Source organism: Esox lucius, chromosome 10 (assembly GCF_011004845.1).
Source record: "Esox lucius isolate fEsoLuc1 chromosome 10, fEsoLuc1.pri, whole genome shotgun sequence".
NCBI lineage: Eukaryota > Metazoa > Chordata > Actinopteri > Esociformes > Esocidae > Esox > Esox lucius.
In genome coordinates this window covers 6,090,866-6,113,237 of record NC_047578.1, presented here as the reverse complement: position 1 = coordinate 6,113,237, position 22,372 = coordinate 6,090,866, and the positions used below count along the sequence as shown (strand labels likewise).

Sequence of the window (22,372 nt, the reverse complement as noted above, 5' to 3'; positions counted from 1 at the left end):
GTGACCCAGCACACAGATGAGAGAGGAAGCCTTCAACTGCTTTTAAGGGGTTGTGTTCCGAACCGGCACTGAGTTTCGGTGAAGGTCCCTGTAACTTTAGCTGGTCGGTTTACCTTTTTAGCCATTTTAGGTTGTAACCTATTGATCCAAGCCATAGCAAAGATAGAACATTTGATATTTCCCCATAGGAGCGCTTCTTAAATCTCATAGGAGCTCTTCTTAAGTCTCATAGGAGCTCTTCTTAAGTCTCATAGGAGCTCTTCTTAAGTCTCATAGGAGCTCTTCTTAAATCTCATAGGAGCTCTTCTTAAATCTCATCCCATCAAATGAGCACAAAGGTTGGAAGTCTTTGCTGGACAGCCAATCCAGTGGACCGTAGGTGGAATTGTCAAGAGACAAACAGGGCCACTGGGTCAGACTCAGCTATGATGACCCTATGCTCCGTTCAGCTGTCTGGAGCTCCCTCACACATTAGTACTCGTTCGACAAATGTGGTGACGGTTGAGAAGGGTAGCTAATTCCGAATAAAAACGGATTTCCCAGAACATTTGCGTTCTGTCACAATAACTACATGCCTGGGGGACTTCTGGCTCATAACTCCTGAACTCTTTACAGCCAAACTCTTCCCAACTCATATTGAGGTATTTCTTTTGAACTCAGAGCCTTGACAAAGGCCTCTACAGCCCCAAAGCATTCTGTCACCACATGGTCTCTAACTGCTGCCCTCGACGGTCTGGGGGAAGTTCATTTACACATTTAATGCGAACCATCCTTTACACAAGCGTGAGGTTTTAGAGGAATCTAAAGGCCCATAAAACGATTTCCCAAATGCAGGAATCCCTCTGGTGGGAACATGAACAGAGTTCCTACCAGGCCTGAGGGATTCTCTTCTAAATGTTATTGGAAATTTGGTGGCCTTTTTCCAATTCCTTTTTGTTTATTCGCTTATACAGTATTTGCACAGAGGGCTAAACATGGCGTGAACTCACCTCAGTGAATTATACCTGCAACAGAGAGTGTTTTGTGGCGATAGAGAGGTAAGGGAAACCCAGCAGAGAAAGGTGACACCAGAGACCAGTGAACCATGATGTCTAGAGGAACCGGGCTGAGTGTGATTGTGTCCAACCGTAGTCACACCCCACACGGAAAAATAGAAGATCATTTGGGATGGGGTCGAGGATTACTGGGCGACAGGCTTGTTTTAAGGATAGGTCCGGAGGCTTGAGCCATGTAGACTTTCACACTGATGGTGTGAGATTCATCTGAGATTCGTCTGAGATTTGTCTGAGATTCGTCTGAGATTCATTTGAGATTCATCTGAGATTTGTCTGAGAGGGAGAACGTAGAACCTAGTTGCCCCTCCCTGAGGAGGGCTGGGGGGCCGGAACCTGAGGCTTATCCATCCGATAAGAACCCTCTCTGGCCCCCCCCCATGCTGAATGTACTGGTCCTGTGGAGGGGTGGGTTTGGTCTTCAGCAGGGGACTGAGAACGGCCTGCCCTTTATGGAGGGAATGGAACAAGTCCTGCTGTTGTGTTGGCGATCCCTCCCTCTGACGGTTTAGCGTGGGGATTGGGAACGGGACGATATTTAGTGTTGCTTAGAAAAAAACCTTCCCAGAAGTCACCTCGGGTAAGGTAAGGTTACCCCATTGGCCATTCACCGGGTAATGGAATCACTGAAGTCTGTACATCCAGTAGTTCAGCCGATGTTATTAGAGAAGCATTGTTCCACTGTTATGTCTGATTGGGTTGTTTCATTGATATGTGCAGCCCCTTTGGCTTTGTTAGGTGTCACAGTTCACAATGACATCCAGTAGTACTGACAACGTCAACCGTAAATGCTCATTATATTTAATCCAAAAAAAAAGATTCCCGCGCGTACAGTGTTTCTGAATGTATTAGTGGTTACCTTGAAAACGGTGCATTTGTCACTCTAGACAAATATAAAGCTGCAGAGCAGAGACTCGTGTAGGGACCAGGCCTGAGGGGTTTTTACAGCATGCTTCAAAGTAGAAACACAGGAATGTGTGAGTTGTGGGGGCTCTTCCATGTACAGCGCAGGTATTAATATTTATGGATAATTGCAATAACAGAATAACTGCCTATTATTTCTTTGCACTTTGACTCTATTTAAATCTCACATTTTCCTGTCAGTTTTTATAGTCGATACCCTGTTTAATATCATATCTGATTTTACAAGTTAACCAGTATCCTTTTCACCTGGAATTATGTTTACCTTTTTTATGTGGGAATATCATTTCAATTTGATTCATTTTTAGCAATCACAGATGCTTCAAGAATGGTCAGGTGGAAATTTTGCTCACATTAAGTTTATTTAGAATGATATTATGTAAGAGATAAAGGTTTACACTCAAGACATGTTTTGAAGTTGATATTCATTGAACACATTTCATACATAATTTGTTAAATACTGTGTGTATAAAAATGCTGATTAGAAAAAAAGAAAGAAATACTTTTGATTGAAACACTGGCTTTGTGTTTGACAGCATGGATGCTTAAACAGACTATCCACTAACAGCTATGCCATGGCTGACTATATTACCAGTCTTCGGGTAGGTAGCACCAGTCAAAGGTAACCCTTCTTAACTCACAAGGATTCTGAGATTTCTTAATATTTTTTTCAGCACACGACTAAAAGACAAATAGCGTATAACTTTTCAGTTAAACCTAATTATATATATATATAAAAAAATGTAAATCTTAGTAGTGAATGTATTGCCAGTTCATAACTCCATATTGTCACCAACTGGGTAGTGACAAAATGGCAGAAGTCATTCTTAGAAATGGAGGTATTTTTCTCGGGAATGAGGTCCTTGCTAATTTTAAACAGGTTGGCGAATTGAGGCTTTTATGGTCAGTCTCCAAAGTGATGCAACAGTACCGCTTGGTTCACATCAGGTTATAACGAACGTGTGAACGCTCTCTCGCTGGTGTTTGGCCTGTTTTCATAAATCAAAACATTACATGGTAGGTTTCATGCTACATTAAATTCACAGAAAATGCCCGTGAGTTTGTATTTAACACAACGTTGAGGTTTTCCCCACAGGCATTACAGTAAACAATATCTCGTCATTCCGGCCTTGTTCTACTGCCCAAAACACATTAAAAAACATCTTCATCCTGTGCATACGGTTATTAACGCGTCCGTGTAATGGCATATACATTAATAGGATACAATATTTGTAGGGGTTTCTATGTAATCAACTAACAGTAAATGTTTGCCTCTGTGTCTTTGTAACAGTTCAAGCTTGACGACGAGAGGGTCGCGATCTTCTCTTCTGCTGCGGCGCCGCAGCCTTTCTCCGGTTCCCGCGTGGCCCAGTGAACTTCCGAGCCTTTTGTTGTGGAGCAGTGGGAGGAGGGGGAGGGACAATTCTTTTTTTGACACCTTCATCTGAGCTCTCGATGTCTAAAAGAGAAATCCATTCAATATGTATACATTTTTTGTCCGCGTTGAATGTATGACTTAACTGTTGACACGATGAGGGATTTTGAGTGTGTGCGCGGTAGGGCATTTGGGTGTTTTAATGTAGTCTCTTACCGTCCTGTTCTTCAACGCTGTTTCCCACGACTCCTATTGGAAAAACAAGGGATCACAGGAATTGAAGTACATTCATAGTAATGTCATTTCTTCCCTCACAGGCATACAATCTAGCCCTTTTCAGGTGCAATATAATCTCATTCATTTGAGTTCCATATGTTCAGAGTTTTAAAACATTCAGGCTTGATTTGCGCTAACAAAAAACATCAAGCCTTGAAACGGTGACTGTTAACATGGCAAAATTACACCTACCAGGTGCAGCCACTTGGTTAGGTTTAGCTGTTAAAAGGTGATAAATGTTACACATACATTAGGTATCCACAAAATCATGCTTACTTCTTCATTCTTGTACCAGTGTTAATTTACTGTAGTTGCTGTACACAGTTTCCATTTAAAGCTTTTGCTGTTATCACAAAAAGATTTAAACTCACCATCTTGTCCAACCTCCATGCTTGTACTGCTTACATCTAAAATCAGACAAGTTGACTCGTTTCAGAGAAAAGCATACATTTTGAAAAGCAAAGTAATTATTTCATAAAAAAATAACAATTGCATTTAGTTTTATCTTGTGTTATTTGCTAAATAATTAATACTGCATAAAATAATGAAAAAGACGTTACCAGCTGTTCCTCCTTTGTAATACTGTGACTTATCTATAAATACAATGAATAAAAATTGCATAAGACATTTTTTGAAAAATATAATATTGCAGTGTTAAAAATGTTCTACTGTGTGCCAGCCAGCGTCACAATGCTGAGAAAATGTTCCACTACTCAAGTAGCACCACCAGGTGGGGGTGTTGGACCAAACATTCAGGTACATCTCCCACAGAATAAGGAATTACAGTAAACTATTCTCTGTTTTGGATAGAGGCACAAAAGGAGCATTATAGGCTTTTCTGACATTTGAACTACTTTATCTAAGAATGTTGGTTTAAAAAAAGTCTGTCTAGCCTCTCCCATGACAGATGAGATCTAATCTCAATGGGTTGTCGTCAGGAACACCTCAGAATCACGTGCATTTCTCAAGTCAAGTTGACATTCATCACGTTTTAAATCCATCATGTATTAAACTACTCATCTTGAATCTAGATTTCCACTTTATCTAACTTTCAGAGGGCACTCGTTTACAGAAGACAGTAAGTACACCACTGTCCAGGTCTGTGTCTCAGAGCAACGACACCAAACCCACATCTAGTGTGGACCAGAGGTTGCATTCATACAATGCCCTCTCTGATGTGCACTTTGGTGCTCCTTGAGTCTGACCATTGACCCAGGAGTCTCCGCTCTCCCGTAAACAGGGTGATGTCCGGACCCCTGTTCCCCTTGCTGTGCTCACCCTTGGGCTGGTCCGAGGAAATGGCATTCAAGCTCCCTGTGGAGGAATCAGAGAGGATGTGTGTTTGCATTGGTGTACATACAACATATTGACCGCAGACTACAGATTTAGACGGCAGGTTCACAGAGTGTTGGTTGTGAAGACCATGTCAGTGAGAAGATGGTGCTCGTACCCGTCGGTGCTTCATCGGAGGTTGAGTCCTTATCTGTTTGTGAAAAATGGGAGTTTGGTTCAGAACCAGCTGGCATTGGGGAGTTACTTTAAAGGGGCCACTGAATAGCCTTAGAGTTGCATTAAGGTCAAAGTATGGGCTTCTGCCGAAGCTGTGATTACCTGTGGCTATGGCTTGGGCGGTGTGATCTGAAAGGACCAAACAGAGATACACGTTTGTACACACTATGAAACAATGTGACGCTCCAAAGCATCTGGGCCATTTCATCTGTATTTTTGAATGTAAGTGCTCACAAGCCAAAACAACTCCCTGAAAATAACACACGGTTGAGTACTTCATCAGCCATTTCGTATAATGTCAGGTCTTTTTTTTGTGTGCAATATATGAAGAAAAGCCTTTGATTCTGTAAGACTTCCTGTATTGTGTCATGAAAAGTATCTTCCAAAGACAATGTATTATGATCATTATTATTATTATTCCAGTTCATGAGAAATGTGCTGCGTTTGTAAGCGTTTAACATCCCAGGCAGCAGAGGTGGAAAAAGTACAAAGTAAACGTACTCGGATGTGTTCACTAGTTTTGGGAAGTTCCTAAGCTAGGGCAAAATGACCAAAGAAACAGAGTTCATAAGTAACCAGTTACATTAATAAAACATTTACACTCTTCCTGTTTATTTTGAACTCCCTTTACCTGGTTACTTGGATCGTAGTTAGATGCTTCTAACTACGATTGTATTCTGTCCTTTTTCCACCTGTGCCTGGCAGCATCCTTTACAACAGGATTCAACTACTTTGTGATCATTGGACTGTTCACTATTTGGCATTTGAGACGACGTGTGCGTTACTGTTTTTAGTCTCTGTCCCGACACTTACCATTATTAGTATTACGGTCAGCATGTACCAGCAGAACTGCCAGAGAGCAAAGAATGAGAAAATCCCTGGAAAATATATTAAAAAGAGGCCACAATCTTTCAAAGGAGCACGGGTCCAAGCACAGCACTCTTATCTGTCTCAGACTCTGTAATCTTGTTACTTCATGCATCTCTCAGTCATTTGATCTCAAGCTGAATTCCAGTCCCCAAGCACAAAATCCTCCCAGTCAACTGGCTACAATGGAATCTCTCCACTGAAATGCCAGCTAATGGACCATTGAAATGAGTCAGAACATTCACCCATTGACCTTAAGGCAGATCGGTTTCTTCAATAAATTATCTCATGGCCATTGCAACAAAAGTAACCAATCCTAATGTTCCTTTTTAAAGATGTGGTGGAATAAACCACAGATGAATATGAATATTAAATATGTAAACCATATTAATGAAAGGTGGAAACCTTCAACTGTAGGCTGCACTTTAGCAGTGTTTACATACGCAATCCAATTCTGAACTTTTGCCCAATTATCTTATCAATGATCTTAATTATCTTTTGACCAGAATCAGAGCAGATCTGACCAATACATTCGCAAATACATCTGAATCTGTCTGTTCTGCATTTGCACACTTAAACAAATTCACATTGACCATAATACACTTACCTGGTTAACATGTCTTGAGGTTAGAATCTGGATCCTGAATTGTACAGTACAAACTTCAATATTGCACTTCAACTGGTTCTGAGACAGAAAGTGGTGGTGGAGCTTTTATACCTTTCTTGAAGTCCATTGGGTACGAAAGAGGGGTGGCCAGCTTATTGTGGACAACCTGTGAAAGAAAAAAAAAAACGGTTTCATACCTATTGAATTTCATTAATTGCGTGGCTTGATGTAAGGCTTCTCCTAACCACCTACGTTCTCACAAAAATAATCTCTTATTCCCTTAAAGGCTAAACAACAGAAAACCTTTTGTGACATGAAGGTATTGCTTACATCATATTTCCCTCGCTTTGCTGTGTTTTTTCTTCTTTTTTCTTTGAGGTACACTAGACGCCGCGGCATTTATAAAGTTCAGCCACTACGCTACACTGCCTGTCTGAGGGGGTGTTTGGAACCAGTGCCAATTAGCAGGATCACACTGAAAAAGCACAGTGGAATTGTTGCTAAACCTGATTTGGGTCCCAAAATAGCACCTACCCTTTTTAGTCGAATGCTTTTGACCAGGGCCCAGAAGGCCCAAAAAATGTGTGTACTTTCCTGCCCTTTAAACTAATGAAAGGCAGCGTCTTTAGAGGGGGAATTTCCTCATCTTAAATCTTGGAATGAAATGTTAACCCACTTAAATAGGTAAGGCATACTCCCGATAGATGACGGTCGGGAGAAACAAGTTGATGTTGATCCAAAAGAGTTGATGGAATAAGGGCCTGCTTGGTTCTAGTGTAGTCCCATTGACTTTGTTAACGTGGATGGGCTTGACAGACTGATCCGAGATTGTATCAAACTTAAGGGTCTTAACCTGGCACATGCAAAACCTTATCCTGTAGTATTCCTCTTCAAACTCCATAGCTATATGACATTTTCTGTGCAGTGGACCTAGGTAGAGAAACTCAATTTACAATGCAGACTTTTGTTGTCTCAGGGTAGCCATATGGAATCACTATTGTATGTAGAGGGCCTGGTCTGGACATAGTGCACACTTTTGTACACAGCTGCCAAATCCAATTACAAGTTTAATATTGTGGGAATGTGTTACAGCAGTTTTCACTACAAAATCAAATATTAATGAATAAAAACTGCACAATACAGCTGGCGATGACAGTGGTTATTAGGGAATATGTAGAGTGATAAAAGTACAGGAGCTGTTTGTGAACTCGTTGCCCCCTGGTCTTAATACAAGGAAACATTGGCGTTGTTCTCTGGAGGATGAAAGGCAACTTTCAGCCCCTGACTGCGATGAGGTTTGTCCCATGTGCATCCAAAATAACCCGTAAGAGGAGAGAAAGAAATCCGGCACTACCTACGCGTACACGGTCGATTTCACAAGCCTACGCGGCTAAGACTAGTGCCCTTGTAACTCTCCTCCATTCGCATCTCGTCCACCGCTGTCATCCGATCTGCTGAGTTCTTTGCCTTTTTATCAGACGGAACAAATGCCAATGGAAATGAATTGGGCATCGTCAGACAAGACAGGAAGTCACCCCATCTGAGTTTGCCTTTCCTGGCTTTCTATGGGGAACCGATGCAAAAAAGGAAAGCACCTTTCCAGAGCAGAACAGAGGTTAGAGCACTGATAATGGGAGAAAGCAGTCCCCTTGTAGTGGAGTCTCATCTCACACGTCACCTCTCTTTGGTATTTAGGTCTGCTCTGGCCTGGGTATCAAAGGAGTCCTCTGTATGCTCCCACTAAAAGGATTTCTCTCTTTAAGTGTGAAGGATAATTAGCCATTTCTCCCTCACATTATAGAGTGGTTGGTCAGGGCATTTGGGGCTGCTTTTCAAGGCAAACACTGGCCTGGAAAGCCTTTGAAAGCCTGTAAGGTCAGATTAACATGTGCATTGCAAGGGGAACACCCATGGGTGTACTAGAATCCTAGGGTTCCATCCTTGACACTGAATGGACTAGGCACTTGCTTCACTGTACAGCAGTGATTCCTGAACTGTAAGGGGAAAAATAGGGTACTGTGCAGTTAATGTCAGTGGCGGTGACCTGGCTTTGGGGGAGTTCATAAGATAGTAAACACTAAAACTGCCACTCACTAGCTCTGATTAGTGAAATTAGTGATTATTAGTAATTTACCTAGGTCACTTCGAATGTTGGGGAAAGGATATGACAGTATCTTTGCTATTCATTACAAATTATAGTATCCTTTTCAAGACAACATATTGGTTTGCTCCTGATACATCTCAACTTTCACCGTAATAATCTGTTTTGAATACGATGTGATGACACAAATGCACAACACTATCAGATCTCCAGTGTCCTCCAGTCTCAGATTGTCTACTGTTGAATAAGATCATTCCGTGCCAACTCCGCAAATTGCGCATAGTGATTCAGAGCTCTCCTGAGACGAGCACATACCAGACCGGATTTGTTGTGGATGGTATTAAATGTATAGTGTCATGCATAGGCCTTCAATGGAACCTGATTCATGGTATATTGCCTTTATTGTAAATGTGATTAATCTATGCACTGAATTATGTTTCTAATGCTCACCAACTTTAATGAACAATAAAGTATAGAGATTTACCTAACCATTGTGCTGAGTGACACATTCAACTCAGTTTTATGAATATAACACCAGCCAATAATTAATGTCGATATAATGTATATAATATATAATATAGTATATAGTATATTATAAGTACTGATGTTTCCATTTTTGTGTACAGACAATATTTTTGGGGAAAATTGGGTTGCAGAACATCACTAGTTTCAGCTTTTTACATGCTTTGGTTTTCAAGGTTAGCGTAGCCAGAAAATTATTCAGAATCAGAGAGACACTGTTCATCTGTGAAAGCAGACTATACAAACCGAATAAAAACATACAAGTTAACAAAGTCAACACAGATAATAAAATAAACAACATCTGGGATTTTCTGGGTTAAAAAGTGAGAATACAGAGACGATTCACACAGCGTGAGTCCTGGATGAGCCCGATGGCCTATTAATAAACACAACACCGTGGGGTAAGTAACCTAACAGGTGAAGAGTGGTGTTTGTTATAAGAGTCCTAAAGCATTTGCCTGAGACCGGCCAAGATTGTGTTATCAGCCAACTGACATGTGTGTTGTTGAAGGTTCAGGCACTTGAGTGTTAAAAAGCAAGAGCATGCAGCCCTGTGCTACTCGGCGTTAGAGGTGATTTCCCAGCTTAAAGTGATCTGTCTTGGTCAGAAAATCTGTGATCCACTGGCAGATGGAGTCAGATACGTTCAGCTGGGAGGGTTTCTGGCACAGTACGAAAAAAATTGCTCTGTTGAAGGCCAAACTAAAGCACACAGACAATACACTCGATTTTGTGCTGGTCAAGTAAGTGCAATGGCTTGGAATAGTTCAGTTGGGGGGGGGCAATAGGGGGAAGATGCCTTTAGCTTGGCCAGCTAAAACAGTCTTGGGGTAATAAACTGTTTGTTCACAGTCTCCTATATTTCTGTGTGGGTTTTACTAGAATGCTGTTTGGTACTCCACACCTGGTTCTGCCCGGTTCTGCCCTGGTACTTAAACCAACTCTAAATACTGCCTTTTCAGTGAATACAGACATACATTGCCCCACCTAGAGGAGTGGAGTCCTGTAGTAACTGCCTTCCTTTATTACAATATAGCTGGTTGCTGGAGTCCAGTGTCGCCATATTCTCATCCCGAAGCTCTAAGAGGTAATATATTTTATATTTTATCGATTTCACGAACGTGTAATTGTTTATTTTGACGTAGAAAACATATTTACCGGTAGATTCGATTTCAACATTGTTCTATCGCGCGCATGTTATCATCTCGTGGAATGGATGTGGTAGCTTACTAGCTAGCTAACTGTAACTACTGTGATGGGAGTTTTTCCCTGGCCACGGCTTGATAGTAAGCGGCTAACGTTAGCAGGTTAGCTAGTTATCCCTTATTCTTGTATCAAGGCGTAAACCAAGACAGCGATAGATATAAAAAAATTACTCCCTTGAGAATGTTAAAGTATCACTGAAAAGGTGATTCATTATTGAGGTCTCCAAATATAAAAAATGTACTATGGAGAACTACCGGTTTAGCTAGACTGGCTATGCTAGCCTCATTTACTAATCCCAGAGACAGATTTGATTTAGTTAAGAAAACCCCAGGCTTCTGGCCTAGTCTTCTGGCCTGATGACCGTGCGGTTTTTAATCAATGAAATTAGTTTTTTGGTACCGAGAATACTAATGTGAGTGCCTCATGTGTGCTAACCTTTTAAATATGTTTGAATTTTATAACTGTAATTACTGCAGGAATTTGCTAAGCATTTATGATTAGCTAGCAGGCTACATTAGCTAGTGGATGCTGAAAGAAAATTACTTATCTTTCTAAATAATCTGAGCTAGAAATATAGATATTTAGGGGTCTATTGATTTAACTGTATTGTGTACGGTTAAATTACTTTTATTATGATAATGAATGACCAAGTCATCTACATTAGTTAGCTAGCTGGGTAGTCACATTTTGACAGCTGATATTCTGATAACTATTGAGTCAGTCTTAAGATATAAAGAGGACATTTTGTTGGAAGAATATCAAGATAGTAGTTTTAATGCTTTTCAATAAAAGTGATGCAATTAGTTAATACAACTATTCAAATGATCACAAGATTTGGCTTGATATTTTAAGTGGGACTGCAATTTGCATATTTATAGGGGACTGCTAGTTAGGCTTTGTCTTTCGGTATTAAATTATCTAGCTCCTGCACTGTACAGTAAACATTAGAGTTGGGCCTAACATCTGCTTGGAAAAGTAAAGAAATGGAACCAAGTTTCCAAGTAATACTGGAAAAGTAGCATTGTAATATATTAGGTATGACTCATGTAGCCCAATTATTGAAGGTCTGTGTCGTAGAGCGTCTCATCTGTAGGCTGTTTATTACTTTGCGGTTTGCAATTTGTAGCTTTAATGATAGTCCTCTCACCCACCCACCAAAACTATGGTCTATGAATCTAGACAGGCTTCACAGTTCAACAACTTACTGAACAGACTCCCAAAGAAATGCCATTTGAAACCCGAACACTCCTGCCAACCCTTCGCCCTGACTGAGTAGATTCTACCTCTACCGTTGAACGTGAAATCAACTAATTTACCAGCTCCCTGGAAGGCTAAGTTATTCCAAGTGACTCTCCACGTTTACTGATGTCTAAAGACGATGTCTCACTTCAAACATTCTACTATCACCAGCGACGGCTTTTGTTTAACAGAAAATGGCATGGCAGTAACCGGGTAAACGACATAGCCAGTGAGTTTATACGCCTTTTAGGACAGGAGGCCAAAGCACTGCGTGCAAACATGTCGAGCCTTATGCCATACCTCAGGGCAGTTGTTGTAGTCTTAACAGGCTCTTTGGTTAAGCCTGGGTCTCACACGATACAATCCAAAATACTTGGACTGAAATCCCATGCCCTGGCTTTCTTCTGGATTTCTTTGGTATTTTAAATTTGGCCCTGTATCTCTATATGAAGAAATATCTGCCTTAAAGCTCCTTGCACAGACCTTATGGCCCCCCTCTCACTAAGCTAGCCTGCATGTGATCTGAGTTCAATTAAGTCATGGTGCTGCTTTTCAAGACTGATCACTTTAAGTTGGTGTTGACATTCAGGTATTGCTAGTGATATTTGCCTGAATTAAAAATTACAAATTACATTTATTTTAATATATGGCGTAGATTTAGAAATGGCATTCTTACAGTATTCGTTCCACTGGCTCTCGGTAGGCCAGGGTGCAGACAAGGCTGTTTGGAAAGGGGTACCTTGGAATCTCTGGAATGTTGTAACCAAGAAGCTATGATGCATGGCTGTTGTTTCTGAGTGAACGGTGTGCAAGTCGGTTCTGTTTTTCTGTTTGTTTCCTTTGGTTTGAGTGGAATGTCTGTACTTGTTTCATGTGAAGCTGTTATGAGACAACAGGGGTTTCTCTTATGGATATTATACAAACTAATAGACTCTATGAATAATGCATTGTATGGATTATCCTGAATGGGGTTTGGTTTTTGCGTTGTTGTCCTTTTGACCTTTTGGACACACCAGGATAAGTTATTGTTCCCCATAGGTTTGGGCAAAGATACAGTACTATTGATGGTGATGATGATTGACCGTCGTTGTGGGCGCTGACTACACGAGGATGTCCATAATAGAAAATGATTGACATTGATTTTCTTAATGGCTAATGCCTGGATTTTTTTAATGTTGGTATTTGGTAACATTTAAATTAGAAAATATTAATGCCAGGCAATGTGATAATTTCAGTTAAATGCCACATGAATGAAGTAGTCTGACTTATTAAAATAAGATATTTTTTATTAGTGATGTAGAATAAATGCTAAGAAAATAAATGTACAATTTGTTTTACCAGTTAAGAAGAGTAGTAAAGATCACTCCAGCATCTCATGTCTCTATGAAAGGACATCAAAAGGTCACGGCTGTTACAGTATAATCTATAATTTACATTTACAATGCAGATTGAAACCTGACATCAGGATATGTATACACATTTTTCTGTGATCAGGAAAACCTTTTATTTCTCAGCTCTCAGGATACTGCTCTCACAACTCGGTCAAAACAAATTTTCTGAACGTCTCTGACGCTGTGGGCAGAGCATCCAGAACACGATTCTAAAACACACAGTTCACTAGTTTTTAACCATCAGTCAAGAAATTGTCAGGTTGTAACTTTATCAAAAAGCTATAATTGGATGAAGTGAGGGTGCGACTAACATCTTGTTGGTTTCACTTCTTGTTGCCTGTTGCTAACATCAGTACAGTTTACAAATGTTATACAATCATTACTACTGTGTACTAGCAGATCGATGGCAATTGTATTTTCTAGCCAATCATGAACATGCGTGTTCTGTTCAGCTGACTGACTTTGCCCATGGTGAGAACACACATGTAGCCTAGAGCATCGTCTTCAAAATACTTTCGTCATACGTTGAGGCATTTTACACTTTCTTCTTTCCATGTTTTGACAGTCTTATCTCAAATTTACAAATAGAATTGTGGCTGGTTAGATCAGCAGACAAATGAGTACACCACCAGTGAAATAGGCTTGTTGCCTAAGCAGTGGACGTTCACTATGATTTAGCTCGCTATCCTAGCACTGCATTCATCTAAATGGCTAAGCCAGCAAGTTAAAATCACATTAAAAGAGTTGGGTTAATTATCGTAGCTAATATTTGCTGTCAGGTCAAATAGTTAGCTACTTAGCTCCTAGCTAGCTCACATATATCCTGCCCTGATGTGTTTTTAGTAAATAAAATAAAAAAAATAGGAGTGCTGTGTTTGATCTCTGTGGCAACTCATCTATTTCTCAATACAGTAATATTATCCGCTGGAGAGTAGAGAATGAGCTTGCTTCACGCTTGCTGGCTGATTTTCATGTCTCGCGTAGACGTCCTGATGCCTGTTTTTGGTGGCGGCACTGCAGTTATCTGAGTCAACACTAGAGAATCCACTTAGATATGCTATTAAAGTTCTGTTGGAAAAAACCTATGGAACTTGGCTCATAACCATGGGAACAGAAAAAGCCCTCTCGGCCCCAATTTCATTGATCTTAAAAATTGATCTTTCTGTAATGTTATTTTGGAATTAACTTTCTCACACCCCTGGAGTCTGGACACATGCAGCGTGCAGAACTGAAAGCGATGAGTAAGGAAAAAATCCAGAACCATTGGCCAAACCCTAAATGTTCAACACGTGTTGTCGTTAGACTGTTAACACAATGCAAGAGAACAGTGTAGATTGTAGAAAGAGCAGAGACGAGCACGGGCCCAAATGTGACACGGGCCCAAATGTGACACGGGCCCAAATGTGACACGGGCCCAAATGCTTCTCACCCCATATTCGGGGATCATTGCAGTGTCTTAGCAGAATATCATAGTGCTCTTTCGTGAACAGTCTCAGAATGAATCAATAGGGCATATAGGTTGTTCCGTGTTAGAAGGGTCTTCTTGAATAGCCTAAACAAAAACCCTGGCCTAATAATGAAAGGGAGAACAGAACTATACTATGGAATAATCGGATAGGAAGTTTAAACAAGGTTTAGGTTTCTTATTTACTTGACCAATGTTAAGGCAAAATATAGTTCTCTAAAAATCCAACCTTGCAATCCAAAAAACAAAATGTTTGCCTGTGAACCTGCCCATGACCTCTCAATAAAAGTTACAATTAATGTTGTTTTGAAAAGTTGGACTATTAATTTCCTCGAAGTGTGAAATGGGTGTAAACTTGTATTCATGTCATATTCGTACTTGCCCCCTGTGGGAATGGAATCCACAACCCTGGCGTTGTGAAGCAACACTGTCCGTTTTGTAAGTAAACAGCAAACATTGTATACTTACAAAACGGACATTAGCGCATGTGATCACGCCAGGACAAGCCTCTTACTATGTGAAGCTGTTGGGTTTGTAGTCGTGCTATAGCCAATCTATTACCGCTATTAGAACACTGGGTTTGCAGTACAGAGTGGATAAAGTCACCGTACTGTCAACAAACCTTGGAAAAGGCTATAACGTGTTTTCTTTGAGGTTGGCTGTGGAGCGCAATGTATTGATTCTGTTGCTAAGTATATTGTTAAAAATGCCATTGCTTTTTGTCCAGTTGCCAATGAATTCATCTGAATTTGGAATACGGTTGCCAAATCCAACTCCCACATTATGACTGTTTACAGTGATGGAAACACCCCTGTATCACTTAAACCTGGATGTATGCATTGAAATATATGGGATCATGACTCAAAAGTAGGCCATTAGATTTCTTGTGCGTTGAGGAAATGCATGTAAGCACTCGTACGTGTTTCTGTCTCTGTTTCATGCAATTCAATGTTTGTTTTTCCTTACTCCCCTGGCCGACCCACAGGTCCTGAGGAGAGAGCCTTTGCGTCCAGCTGAACATGTCTGGCCCGGTCACCAGTCGATCTCGGGTTTACCCTGACGTGAACACCCAGAGACCTCGGGAGTACTGGGATTACGAGTCGCACGTCGTCGAGTGGGGGTAAGCTGAACGGGCTGCAGCATCGCCACGCCCAAACCCCCTTAAGTATCACACACGCAATTACAGAGCTTAACCTATGCTGGGCTTTTTATCTGGGCAAAGTGCCGCTTATCAGTGCGCAAAGGTGTGGAATTGCAATGTTGAATAATGTATATGAAGTAGAACATGTCTTTCTGACCTGTAGAATTAGGAATTTAGTCTGCTCTAACATTACATAACCTCTGTCTACTTACTGTTTAGCCAGTCACCTTAATCATCCCGTATCTGGGTTAACTATCTGTCGGGGGATTTGGAGTGTATCTGTCTTAAACTGGTTGTAAATAAGACTCTTGGTATTTGCTCTCCGTCTGCCCCTCAGAAATCAAGATGACTATCAGCTGGTGCGAAAGCTGGGCCGGGGGAAATACAGCGAAGTGTTTGAAGCCATCAACATCACAAACAACGAAAAAGTAGTCGTCAAAATACTCAAGGTACTGGCGCTGGACTTTGGACTTCACTCCATTGACTGTTTTCTACTCAGACCCAAACTTTCTTCTGAAAATAAATTGTTTCAGTAATTCTGAAACTTCAGCAAGACCGTAGAAAATAGAGGGGCGGGCCGGTAATAATATGGGTTTAGATGGGGATTGAACCCCAGTCTCCGCTGGGGATAGACATTACAGCTTGACCACAGCCTCTACGCCTCAGACATGACAGTACACTGGCTTCATTACGCACGCTAGCAGCTATGCAGCCATTTGTCTTCCCCTGGCCAAAATACTTCATCTTCTTGGATGAGACTCCATAGGCCATCTTTACTGCACATTTCACCGCAGTGCCATCCTCCTCACTGTGCCCGTCTCTCTTTCTGTCGCCTGTGACCAACAGCCAGTGAAGAAGAAGAAAATCAAGCGAGAAATCAAGATTCTAGAAAACCTGCGCGGCGGTCCCAACATCATCACACTTCTAGACATCGTCAAGGATCCCGTGGTCAGTTTTCTCAACCTACCAATAATACATATCGTCACTCTGCTCCGTACATATGAAATGATATTTTGGATACCACTCTCGCTGAAAATCCACCTGAATCTGGTATGCATCTGCCATCAAATGATGTTTTTTTAACGAGCATGTCTGTTTCCCGAGTTTGTTGTGAACACACATTTGAAGATGCCCAATGTTCTTTTCATTGCAGTCTCGCACTCCAGCCCTGGTTTTTGAACACGTTAACAACACAGACTTTAAGGTAAGTAGCATCGCTTTTATTTGATTCTGTTCCATATGAAGGCCTTAGCTTGGACCACACGCATGTAATGTACTGTATCTCTGAGTTATATTCTGGTTAAATGTGAGATGTCTCGCCTTCTTCCAGCAATTGTATCAGACGCTATCAGACTACGACATACGGTTCTACATGTACGAGATCTTAAAGGTGAGAACATTTTACATTTTTGTCATTTAGCGACTTACAGTTGGCCCATTTGTTTTAAATATCCCTGTAAGCCAACCAAAAAAAGATTATGTGCTATCAGCAAAGTCATTGTGAGTGGACTAGAGGTTCGGTAGGGCTGTGGACATAACCTCTGTCCTAGTTTCAAGGGGGAAGCTGGGCCCAAAATCCGGGTGCCACAGAGAACAGCTTGGACTTGGTTGAGGAGAAGCACGGTTGGGGCAGCTGGGCTAGAGACAAGAGGTGCCAGAACCAAGACAGCATATAAGACTGGGCCATTCAACTGCAGTCCTGGAAGGCCGAAACACTTCTTATTTACGCTTTTACCTCGTAGTTAATTGCAGTCAGTCACATTATTAGGAGAGGATGAAAACCAGAAGTGTCTGTGCCTTCTGGGATCAGGGTTTAATGGCCCCGACGTAAAGGGTTTGTGCAGAGCCCGGAGGTTTCTGAGTGGGAGTTCCCCTTGCTGCTTAGGAGGCACGTGCCATCGAGTTGTAGTGGATACAGGATGACATGGGCGATCTGGGGAGCTTGGGTAGAGATTTAGTTGTATTTTCGGTGACACCAATGCTGAGGACCTCCTCCGCCGAGGCGTGCGGCCGGCCCGGTGAGGGAGACGCGACCCCTGTGGAGACGATTTCTTAAAACCATTAGGCTTCTTGCCCCGCCCCAGCCACACCTCCTGTTTCCAGTGTACTTCTACAACACACTGGTGCTTTTCATTGAGCTGCAGGAAAACAACAGGGCTTGATCAGTGTGTTATTCAGTGACACTGCAGCGCATAACGTGCACTTTTCTTCAGCATTGTTTCCCTTAACATGCATGACATAAAAAAAATTAAAAAAATAACTGTCTCTGTATAATTGCCTGGGTTCAGTGTGGTTGGCCGCTCTGCTACAGTTGAACTGGTCGGAGGCCTCGTGAATCCGCGCTACTGAGGTGTGTTAAGCCGGATCACTGGGGGCTCTCCCTAGCAGCCCAGCACAGTAGAGCATCTGTCCGGTAAATTCCCCGGCCCCCTCTCCCTGCCTAGGTTAAGGATCAGATGGGATTAAGTATAAGAATCACGGTCCTTGGTTGTTGGCCTCCGGAATAGTATAGTGAACAGTATTGATCCCCGGTTGGGGACAGAAGCCCGTGTCTCACCAGGAGCAGCGTGGAGGAGGACCAGTGGTGTTCAGTATGGTTACTGTACAGACAACTAGGTTATGAAGTCAGTTTAAATGCTGTATTGCCTAGTGGGTTTAGGGTTAGACTGGTGGTGGGAAAGAACATTTTATTAACACATCACCGAGAACGACACTGGGAGGGGAAACGAGGTAGGACCGTGATGGGACAAATAATGGATGCTTTTGTTTGTTGCGGAAGGTTTTGCCCTGGTGAACTCGAGCCAGCTCTCAGCTCTTTGTCTCATTTCTGTTCCAGGCCCTGGACTACTGCCACAGTATGGGAATCATGCACAGAGACGTCAAGCCACATAACGTCATGATTGACCACGAACACAGAAAGGTACCGGCCGGTTGCTTTCATTTCCCTCTCTCCGTGACCGGTGATAATTGGGTGGTCCGTGGTCTCTGATTGGGTGGTCTCTGAGACCAACTTATGGGCGGAGTATAACCCAGAAAGTGTGCGGCTATCGCTGTAAGTAAGCTCACAAAGCACCCCGTCTCACCTGTGATTGGTCCAAATGTTACATACAAGGCATTTAGCCAATCATTGACGAGTGTGTGAATGTTTAACCATCACAGTAGAAATCTGCCCCGCCATTCTGAGGGGTTTGTTTTGACTTTTTCGTTACGCTGGTAAGGTGCTTCCTGTGCTAAACTCCTGTGGTAAGACATATTTTGGAGAGAGTTTTCGGGTTTATTTGATTAAAAAAACATGTAAATGATCCTTAAGTTTGGTCCCCATGGTGACTAAGAAGGTGCAGTATGTAACAATGTATTTTTATCGGCGTCTAAGTCCTGTTGTGTATTTCTGCTTTTTGTTTCCTAGCTTCGCCTTATAGACTGGGGTTTGGCAGAGTTCTACCACCCAGCTCAAGAGTACAATGTACGAGTGGCGTCTCGGTACTTTAAAGGTCCAGAGCTGCTGGTTGACTACCAGGTGAGTCAGTCATCTCTTACCTGCTTTTAAATCATTTTGAACATCACCCCTTTTTTTTCATTGCTTTGAAGAAAAAGTAGTAGTCGGAACAGTAGCAGTTTCAAATACTTGAATCCAGGAGATTTAATTTTAATAACCCACCTTTTCACCATTTTACTCTTGTCGCCTTTTCCTTTACACGTTGTTTGTTTTCTGCGGCGCCTTTCTGATGCCATTCCCCGTTGACTTGTCCCCTGTGTAGATGTACGACTACAGTTTGGACATGTGGAGCTTAGGGTGCATGTTGGCCAGTATGATCTTCAGGAAGGAGCCCTTCTTCCATGGCCATGACAACTACGACCAGGTGAGATCTCAGATTACCTATCAAGTCAATCATATCTGTCAACTGCATTTTATTCTTTTTCTTTTTACAAAAAATATTTTGCCTCAGGGATTTGAGTAATAAGCTGGCTGGTCGTATAAAACCCATTAAAAACGAGAAGGCAGAATATTACTTTATGGTCTGTTACATCAGTGTCCAAGGAGAACTCCTCTACTGCTTCACCATACACAGAGGATGTACTGTATGTAAAACCTATGCCGCCCCCTAGTGTTTAATGCATGTCACATTTTACAGCTAGTACGGATCGCTAAAGTCCTGGGCACAGAAGACCTATATGACTACATCGACAAATACAACATCGAGCTGGATCCACGGTTCAATGACATTCTGGGCAGGTAGGTTGGTCCCAAACCCTGAAAGTCTGTGTGTCTGAAAGCTGCCCAGTTGAGCAAGATCAGGCGTAAGGAGCATTTCTATGCAACGCGATGTGATTTGCATGTCATCGATTAGCACAGCGGTCTTTCACAAAGCACCTCGTGACCACGAATGCTCCCTTCTTTCCCAGAAGGCCCGGCAGACGTTTTGGTGTCTGCGTTGCGGTCTCCGTTAACATGCTGTCTATTTCCCAGGCATTCCCGTAAGCGGTGGGAGAGGTTTGTGCACAGTGAGAACCAGCACCTGGTCAGCACCGAGGCGCTGGACTTCCTGGACAAGCTGCTACGCTACGACCACCACGCCCGCCTCACAGCCCGGGAAGCCATGGACCACCCCTACTTCTGTGAGCTGCTCTTCATTCACACACACACACACACACACACACACATATACTGTAGACCAGCCCTGCTTCAATGAGCCAGCCCAACTGAGCTTTAGTGGTACCGTCTTTGGACAGGGTGATTGCCGTACGATATGTTTGTGGTGTTTTCTTGGTGGTCATTAATCCTGGTGCCATTCGTCTTCCAGACCCTATAGTCAAAGACCAGGCCAGGATGGGCTCCACGTCAGGGCTGTCTACTGGCTCCACCCCGGTCAGCTCTTCCAGTATGATGACAGGTAACTCGCCCACGGGATGTAACGATAACGGGCGTCTGTAACTCGCCCACGGGATGTAACGATAACGGGCGTCTGTAACTCGCCCACGGGATGTAACGATAACGGGCGTCTGTAACTCGCCCACGGGATGTAACGATAACGGGCGTCTGTAACTCGCCCACGGGATGTAACGATAACGGGCGTCTGTAACTCGCCCACGGGATGTAACGATAACGGGCGTCTGTAACTCGCCCACGGGTTGTAACGAGAACTGGTGGCAAGGCTCATAAGAGTCTTCTGATAGTATGGCCTCCTGAATTTCATGCGGTCCAGTCCCCTAGCCTCTACCTCTGACCATGTTTTCCTGTTCTTCAACCTCCTCCCCAGGCATAACCTCCATGTCCTCGTCACAGCCCCTGGCTAATGTGGCTGGATCTCCGGTGATCTCGTCCCCCAGTGCTCTGGCCACTCAGGTCCCAGCCGCCGCCGGGGGCCAGCCCTGAACAATGCTCTCTGCCTGGGGCACAGGGATGGACCCGCAGCCCCTGTCTGGCCGGGCCTACCCAGCCTCCACCGGGCCCAGGCCGGGCAACAACCATTTTTATGTTGAGTATAATAACAAAGAGAGAGAGAGGAAAAAAAAAAGATATTAGGTTCCCCTTTTCTTTTTCCGCACAATAATTATATATTGAGACCCGGGCGCACAACGAGAGAAAACTATTACTTGAGCCTGAGTCCGGATAAAAACTGTAGCTGCGTTCTTTCATGATGACGGTGTCTAGAAATGCAACTACAATGTAGAAATTAAGCAAAATGGATAATAAAATTTATTTTATATGTCCCTAAGTACAAGTTTGTTCGAAGTTTTATATGGGTCAGAGGTTGTTTTATTGGTGATGGTCATTTGTCTTGATTTTCTAATGTTTATTTTTTATTAGCAGTTAGTGGTCGCTTAAGATGACACACAGGCTCCTTGTACCACTTTTTGTTGATTACTTTTTCTTTTGTTGCTCTTAATTTCAACATTGAATTTCTCTCCATAGAACATCATCCTCCGGTAGTAATTTTCCATGTCATCCGTAATGTTGTTATCACAAGGCAGTTTTGCAGTGGTTATGCTTGTTATTTAGTTGTGGCTATTTGAGGCTCGTTGAACAAATATTTTGTACAAGATTTACGGTGACAAATCTGACTGTTTATAAAATGTATTGAATATGTCCATGGTGTTTTTTACCTCACTCATTGCATGGTGTGTAGGTTACAGTACTTCACACTGAACCATTTTAGGTTTCTTGACTTGTTTGAAGCTAAAATGGATAGGTGGATACCATGGAAACATTCCAGTAAGCTTGATAACAGATCACCCACAAGCTTGTGTTTCTGTCTCAATCCTCCATGGGACCGATTTTAAATAACGAAAACGGCGTTTTCAGCCGTAGAGATCCCTATAAAATCCCAACGATACGGCTTCAGCAGTGAGCCACAGCTTCATCCTGTTACCGTCCGTGTCACCACAGAAACCAACCCGTCTGCCGTCTTCCGCGCCGCGCTCCCACCCGGCGCTTAGCGTTAAGTTCACTCGTGTTTGCACCTCAGTTTTACCTGCCCCAGTTCAATCCATAGACAACGTAGATGGGGAAGGCACTGAATGGATTGTAATGAGTTGTCGTTTTTCCACGTTCGTCTTTGTGGCCTTACTGAACGTCACCCAGGTGGACCAGCCTGGGAACCTGTGGTCATGGAAATGCAGGCTAACAATCGGGTGCATTCAACTGCAGCGGTATAATCTGTTACACAGATAACCGCTGGTACAACGAGGATAGTTTTAC

At 42.6% G+C, this 22,372-nt stretch overlaps 2 protein-coding genes across 3 annotated transcripts; one reads left to right on the top strand and one right to left on the bottom strand.

The window, feature by feature from the left end:
- Positions 1–2,246: 2,246 nt before the first annotated feature.
- si:ch211-133n4.6 (uncharacterized protein LOC797776 homolog) lies at positions 2,247–6,777 on the bottom strand. 2 transcript variants are annotated; one of them, XM_034294787.1, is made up of 11 exons: positions 6,719–6,777; positions 6,608–6,641; positions 5,947–6,011; positions 5,236–5,262; positions 5,075–5,107; positions 4,903–4,938; positions 4,185–4,217; positions 3,996–4,031; positions 3,817–3,843; positions 3,565–3,597; positions 2,247–3,432 (listed from the first exon to the last, which is right to left on the bottom strand). In XM_034294787.1, the coding sequence occupies exons 2-11, from the start codon at positions 6,616–6,618 to the stop codon at positions 3,266–3,268; spliced, it is 468 nt and encodes a 155-aa protein (XP_034150678.1). In that variant the 5' UTR covers positions 6,619–6,641; positions 6,719–6,777; the 3' UTR covers positions 2,247–3,265. The 2 variants fall into 2 exon arrangements, with proteins under 2 accessions (XP_034150678.1, XP_034150677.1); XM_034294786.1 differs by having other exon boundaries at positions 6,608–6,773.
- A 3,420-nt stretch (positions 6,778–10,197) lies between these two features.
- zgc:86598 (STKc_CK2_alpha domain-containing protein) lies at positions 10,198–21,389 on the top strand. Its single transcript, XM_010891550.5, has 13 exons — positions 10,198–10,317; positions 15,517–15,651; positions 16,010–16,121; positions 16,519–16,620; positions 16,826–16,876; positions 17,003–17,062; positions 18,509–18,592; positions 19,079–19,189; positions 19,431–19,532; positions 19,806–19,906; positions 20,141–20,289; positions 20,475–20,564; positions 20,931–21,389. The coding sequence occupies exons 2-13, from the start codon at positions 15,551–15,553 to the stop codon at positions 21,044–21,046; spliced, it is 1,179 nt and encodes a 392-aa protein (XP_010889852.1). The 5' UTR covers positions 10,198–10,317; positions 15,517–15,550; the 3' UTR covers positions 21,047–21,389.
- The last annotated feature ends 983 nt before the right edge of the window (positions 21,390–22,372 follow it).

Bases quoted from the DNA above. Each gene is read 5' to 3' on its own strand.
- si:ch211-133n4.6 (XM_034294787.1), bottom strand. The intron at 4,939-5,074 runs GTACGAGCACCA...ATTCCTCCACAG, and splicing joins CTCCGATGAAGCACCGACGG to GGAGCTTGAATGCCATTTCC. The intron at 3,433-3,564 runs GTAAGAGACTAC...TTTCTCTTTTAG, and splicing joins CAGCGTTGAAGAACAGGACG to ACATCGAGAGCTCAGATGAA.
- zgc:86598 (XM_010891550.5), top strand. From the start codon at position 15,551: ATGTCTGGCCCGGTCACCAGTCGATCTCGGGTTTACCCTGACGTGAAC. The intron at 19,907-20,140 runs GTAGGTTGGTCC...TCTATTTCCCAG, and splicing joins TTCAATGACATTCTGGGCAG to GCATTCCCGTAAGCGGTGGG. The intron at 20,565-20,930 runs GTAACTCGCCCA...CCTCCTCCCCAG, and splicing joins CTCTTCCAGTATGATGACAG to GCATAACCTCCATGTCCTCG.